The sequence below is a fragment of the Crocuta crocuta genome, unplaced genomic scaffold, assembly GCF_008692635.1.
Source record: "Crocuta crocuta isolate KB4526 unplaced genomic scaffold, BGI_CrCroc_1.0 scaffold130, whole genome shotgun sequence".
Lineage (NCBI taxonomy): Eukaryota > Metazoa > Chordata > Mammalia > Carnivora > Hyaenidae > Crocuta > Crocuta crocuta.
The window spans coordinates 9,438,706-9,445,227 of NW_027527920.1; the positions used below are offsets into that span (position 1 = coordinate 9,438,706).

The window sequence follows — 6,522 nt, forward strand, 5'->3', positions numbered from 1 at the left end:
CATTTCTGACACTCAGGTGATGCAATGCACGTGGTTTTAAGGGCCATATATTTAGGAGTTCTATAGACGGTAAACTGTAAGGTTCAAAGAGCAGAAATCTTCTATTTTATTCACTAGTATATACCCAGCACCAACCACAATACCTGAAATCTACAATACACTCAAATTATCAACTACAATTAAAAATTTTTTTAACTAAAAAATTTTCTTAAATAACTAAAAATAAAATGTATTCAATTAATGTACCAAATGAACGATGGTATCCAACAGTATATCACGTCTTCACAAAACAGTTAGTATCTACAATACATTTAAGTCTGCCTATTAGTGACAGGTCCAAGAAGCACCAGGTTTTTTTTTTTTCTTTCCTGCAATTGCAAATCATGAGGGAGCTGGCAATGCCTCAATGATTACAATGGAAACATGAATGCAATATTCCAGAACACACACACACACAAAACCAAGCTCAAAGTAGCAGTTTAAAAGTAACTTTCCCTCTTTATATAATAGGATAGGTTCAACACCAGCTGTAAATAGTTCTTTATATACATCATTATCATACCAAAGAAACTTAAACTCAAGGATCCTTTGTTTACTGAGCCTCTATAATGTTAAAATCAGTAGGAAAAACAATGAAAACAGTTTCAAGAGTATCTGGAATTTACATCCAATGGTTTCTACAGTAGTCTTTAGAGTGGGAAAACAGAGAAGCCCTCATAACAGTTGAAGACTTTTTACAAACCCGAGTAACAATATGTCAGGGAACCTGGTCACCAAAAACCTGGTTTCTAGGCCTGGCTTTGCCACAGACTATCCATGAGAGCCTCGGGATGTCACATGACCTCCCTGGTCTTAGATTCTTCCATAAAATGAGGAGACCGGACAAGATAATTTCCCTGTGGGCCCTCCTTGAATTACAACACCCAGATGGAAAACAGAGCTACTGAAGAAAAAATAAATTAAGCTCAGGCTTTGTTGCATCTCGGTCCCACATAAATACCAACTTCTTTTTAATTTTTTCCATGAAGGAAAATGCTCGAGGGTATTTGGCTTCAGGAGGAAAGGCTGATTGACTGCTGTGCCTTCAATAGTTGAGATAGAACAGCTAGTTGAAAGAGGAAGGCGTTAAGAAAGCAAGCCTTGGATCAGAAGGAATAAAAGAGACTTGACCTTGGTTGGGCAATGAGGGATTGCAACACGAGAGAACTGAGCTGGAAGGCATAAACTAGGGCAGGAAAACAAAACCAAGGGCAAAGGAAGATGCTCTTAGAGCACAGGATATGATAGCAAGCATGATCAGAGGGGGAAAGCGCAGAGCACACTTAATGGTTTTCTTTGTATCCTGAACTAATGGGGAGGGGGTGAGTGGTAATACATTTAGCATTCTGAGAGTAGCAGAAGCTGAGACCCAAAAAAGGCGAAAGCAGAGTGCAGACTGTTCCTACCTTGCAAGATCAAAAACAGCAGCCAAAGAGGCCAGGGGAGCTTCTGGCTGCAAACCTCTAGATCCCTTAGCCATTAGAGCCTATGGATTACTTCATATAATTTGAAAAAGGAGTCTCACCTTAAATACCTGGTTTAAGCCCAGACTCTTGTCTCACAGGAGTCTGTACTGCAGGACAGACTCAACACAGAAACATCACTACCTTCTGTGGTTTATAAAAAAATTTTTCCCCTATCTGTCAGAATGACAATGCAAGCACTAAGCTCTAAGCTTGGAACTTTCAGGCAGGCACCCTTCCTCCTCCCTACCTCCCATTCCATCCCTAACTTAACAATCTATCAATCAAACCAAAGGCAAGGGAACAGGCAGGAGCTGAAAGGCTCTTGTTTATTCCTCAACATTCCCTCCCCCATCTCTTCAGCTGGCAGGAAGTATGAGCAGCAGTGTTCAATAACAATTTAGGGCAGCAGCAGCCGCTAAGAGCCATTTCTGGTCTCTCCTAGAACTCTGGGAAATATCACAGTGAGCCCTGCCAGAGAAAGGTGTGGTGGAGCCTAAGTGGGATCCCATGAAGGGAAATCCACATCCTTGGCTGATAGGAAATTCCCTCAGCCATAGCCTGAAATACCTACCTAGATGAGAAAGAAGGTCCTGAGGCAGATAATTTGAATACTCAAATCTCCCTCATTAGCCAGTGGGAGACATGTGACAATTCTATCCTATAGCACAAACTCTATTTGTCTTCTGACACCAGTCAAGACACTTCCCAAATTTTATGAGTTTTCTTTCTTCATGATACTTCCCAGCTCAGAGCATATAATTCCTAGATTATATCAAAACATCTGTTTTGCTGTTTTAGTTCTGTTGGTTGTCCCCACATAGAAGGAACATTCCAAACCAATGAAGCCATAGACAAGCCCATATCTCAGAGAGAAAATCTTAAAGAAGTTTTCCAAGACTCAGCTTACAAGGTATAGTAGTAATCATCAAACATGAACCCCTACTATGTCCTAAACCCTGGAGTCCTTGTTTCTCAAAAGCTTTTCTGCTGTAAGACTCCTAACCTTCTTGTCCCTTGAGTCTTTCCCTCCTCCCATTCCAGAAACACTCTCTCTATGCACAGTGTTTTCATCTCCTAGCAACTTCCAAACATTTATTTAAATTATTATTTCAATGATCAAAAGGTTTTGGAAAGGCACCCCCCAGAACCAAACTGTTTAGAAGGGTTGAGGGAGCAGGGAAAGGATTTGAGAAACCAGGTTGTGGTCTGCAGGAACATCAAACTGCACAGCAACTTTCTGCTCATAAAGTACTTCCCAGCAATTTTACCTTTCTTCCAAAAACCAAAGCACAGTCTCTCTCCCTTTTCTCTGTCATTCCATTGCCCCATTTTCAGTCTCCTTGGGAGACAAGGCTTATAGTACAGCTATGTTACTAAGGGGCAAACCTCTCTGGCACCAAGGTGTTTTCTTAGCTGAATACACTTCATCTTTCAGCCCAATTATAATCTGAAGGACAGCCACCCAACTGGTCCCTGGACCTCTAAGAGAAAATAAGTCCCATTTGCTACTCCTTTGGAGACTATCATGGACATTTAGACTTAAAACTAACATGAAGCTCAGCATCATTAATCCTTTTACCTGCAGATAACTATTGGGCCTACATGATTGTGACAGGAGTTCTAAACCAAAAGGAAAATGAAGACCATTCTCAGAAGTGGTCACTTTTCAGCACAGGAAGAACAATGATTATGAACATGGATATATGGCAAGAGTTTATTGCAGCCAGATGTAGGGAACAGTCTAATGGGTCTGGAACAGAAGCAAGAACTCCTGGTACTCTTAGGCCTCTTTAAAAACAGTATTATCCATCTGCACCCCAGAGAAAATGGTAAATCACAGCCAGCACAGGACGAGCCATGCCAGTAGCCAGCTGGAACTTGATGCTGCTGAGGTGGACTATAGCATCTGTCACCTAGAAACAGGCAGCTTCTCTGGCAGCTGCCTCTGGTGAAATGGAATGAACCACTGTGTTATTAGTGGAAGGAAATTCACAGCCCTGTTACTAAGGAAGCCCAGATGTTGCTAAGAGCTACAGATGTGCCAGAGGCAAAGACCAAAATACCTACGGCAAAGAAAGCAAAAGCTACCACTGGAATCCAAGCACTGAGAGGACACCACCACACAAACATACACATCCAGCCTCTATTTATTAACACTTACATATGGAAATAGGTATTCCCTGTTGCAGCTGATGTAATTACAGAGAAACCAATTTATACCGCATCTGCTGGGATCAGCTGAAAGCACACGGCGAGCAAACACAGGGCGGAAAAATCAAGAGCCAGTGAAGAGCTCATCACCAAGCCAGCCGCTTTGCAGGAAATTGTAAGCTGCTGAAGTTTAAGGCAGCCTGAGCTGATCCTAGACTCATACATACTCTGCTCCAGCCCTGCAAGCTCGATTTCCTAAAACATGAACTAAGATCATCTTCCCAGAGGAGGAGAGCCCCTCCTGGGGCTGCAAGCACCTGTCCTTCCAACTCAAGCAGAAGGTAAGGTATCATTACACTGTTTGGCAGCTATTAAACCACCTGGACACTTTGATTACCAATAGTTGAGGGAGATTCTTGGCAAAGAACTATACCTTTAGTGGCCAAAGAATCTCTTTCAAGGCCAAACATGCATAGCCACAATACTAACTCATAAGGCCTGATTAAGTACCTTTTAGTACAGTCAATACCTCCTGCTCCCTTATTTACCTTCCCCTTTGCTCTTTGGTAGCCACCAATAAACCAACGGTAGATATCATGCCATGTAACTTATTTAACCTTTTGTCTTACAGAAACCCAGCAGCACCATCTATCCCATTAAGAACAGCTCTCCACTGAAAGGCTATCATCAACTTAGTAAGTTTATCAATGATTCTACAGATGAAATACCAGTCAAGCGGGACCCCATAAAGGCTGATGCCAGTCTCCAGCAACAAGTGTCTGAGGCTGGCGGGACAAGGACAAGGTGGGAGTTTCTCAACTTGACTTACAGAGAAGTCATACCAAGTAGCTGCCCCCAGCAACAGATATTCTCCAAAATGCCCAGGCCCGCTGTTAATGAATCTGTAGAGAATCCCCTAATTTGGAACAAAACCACATTATCATTACCAGCTGCTCTGACCTTGTAATTGGTCATTACCCACAAACTAATGAGCCTCCCACAGAGTGCACAAAGCATTTGGTGGTTAGTCCAGGGCAGTTCTGACTGGCAGTAGGCAGCCAGATCTGGCCACCTCTTACCTTTTCAGACTTGACTTTCTTTAGCGGGCGACACTCATTCTCCCCTTCCTCTGGCTCCGGTTTAGCTCCCAAAGGATTGAGCGCTGCCCCAGGCTCAATAGCTATACTCCCAAGTGGCTCCACAGCTCCTGTATCCACCCCTGCACTTCCATCATACTGACCACCCCGTCCTCCCAAGGGAACTGGCTGGAGGACCCCAGGATCCTTTTCTGAACAAGTCCCCACTCCTTCGCTTCTCTCCTTCTTGCTCTTAGATGAGCTGTTCTCCTTCTCCTTTTTGGAGCCGGCTACACTGCGGGATGCCTTAGCCGCCTTCTCTGAGCCCTTGGGAGCAATAGCAGCAACCAGGCTTCCTGCATTGGCACCATCTCCTGAGCGTCCCTGCACCTCTTTCTTGCTAGCTGCACCCTCACTTGGAGTGAACAGGGAAGTCCCTGGAGTGGGTTTGCTAGTGTCTTTGCCACTCTTATTCCTTTTGGATTTTGATTTGCCTTCCTTCCCTTGAGGACCTGGCACTGGGGTCACAAACTTGATGTTGTCTGGCAGTGTGGCCACAGCATTGGGAGCCGGTATCCCCACCTCCTTTGAGCCTGACATTTCCAGTTTCTGCTGGTCCTTTTCCAGATCGGCGTCCAGGTCAATGATGAGATTCCCTACTCCAATGTCCCATTCATCCCCACTGTCGTATGTCTCAACCGGGTTTGCATCCACTCCTTTCCCTCCGGAGGCTCCACTGCTCAAGGACATCTTAGAGTCAACGTCCCACCTCAAGATTCAAGGCTCTTCCTTGCCCCCAGCTTTCCTATTTTCAGCTTCAGCTATGTTCTCAGACCTGCCACATTGGTCAGTACATGCCCAGTGGACAACATCATTGCTGGAAAAAGAAAATTTAAAGAGCTGTTAAAGGAAACAATACAGGCAAGGAGACAGCCTGAAATAAACTCCCACACAAAACAGACTGTTCCTAGGGGGCTATCACATCACAATGGACAAGACAAACAGGTTCAATTGTATTTCTAACCAAGTCACATTGGACCAGGGGAAAAGTTAATTCCTGCTCCATCTCCCCAGGGGAGAGTACAATATTTCCAACTGCCCGGAGATTCCGTGTTAAGTCTTAACTAGGAATCTTCTAGAGTTAGTTTCCCATTCCCGAGAGACTTATTTCTACCACCACTGCCAGCTGGCAATCCTCCCTCAATCAATACAGGCCCTGGCACATAACAGACTCAAGCTCTAGCACAACTTTACTCACAACCCCTTTTCTCTTTGCTTCTTCTTGAATTAACAGAGACTCAGAAGATGGACTTGTAAAGGCTGAATAAGCCCTCTATTAACAGGACCTGTCCTCACTAAAAATAATAAGGATTCCTTGTCATTTGACTATTTTGAGGGGGAAAATTCTTATTATAGTTAAGAGTGAAAGAAAAAAGCAAGCAGAACTAGGAAAAATACATTAGGATAGAGGACAAATATTGCAACTAGAGGAGACAATCCTCAGAAAGAGGACTTCATCAGCTTAACTTCAGTTAAATAAGCCTTATTCAACTCCAAATAGCATCATTCAGTGTGGCCTTTCCCATTTCTCACTAAAATATATATGATGACACACATGCGCACACACACATAAATGAAAAATTTTTACCCCGACTGAAGTAATTACTAAAACCCCTAACAGCAGAATGTGAAATAACTCTTCACATTCTTATGTAAGATTGGTGGCACTGTATTGATAAATACCAAAGCCTCATCACATGAAAAAGAGATTTGCTAAAAAAATGGGTGGG

The 6,522-nt window shown here is 43.4% G+C and overlaps 1 protein-coding gene across 2 annotated transcripts in view; it reads right to left on the reverse strand.

Moving 5' to 3' along the window:
• ZNF609 (zinc finger protein 609) overlaps positions 1-5,604 on the reverse strand; it is a 181,409-nt gene extending 175,805 nt beyond the window's left edge. Inside the window, exon 1 of one of the 2 annotated variants that reach the window (XM_077747205.1) lies at positions 5,315-5,604. In XM_077747205.1, the coding sequence (XP_077603331.1) occupies positions 5,315-5,482 (168 nt within the window). In that variant the 5' untranslated portion in view covers positions 5,483-5,604. Of the gene's footprint in view, positions 1-4,735 lie in introns of both variants that reach the window. The other variant, XM_077747197.1, reaches the window with a different exon arrangement.
• Positions 5,605-6,522: the final 918 nt, after the last annotated feature.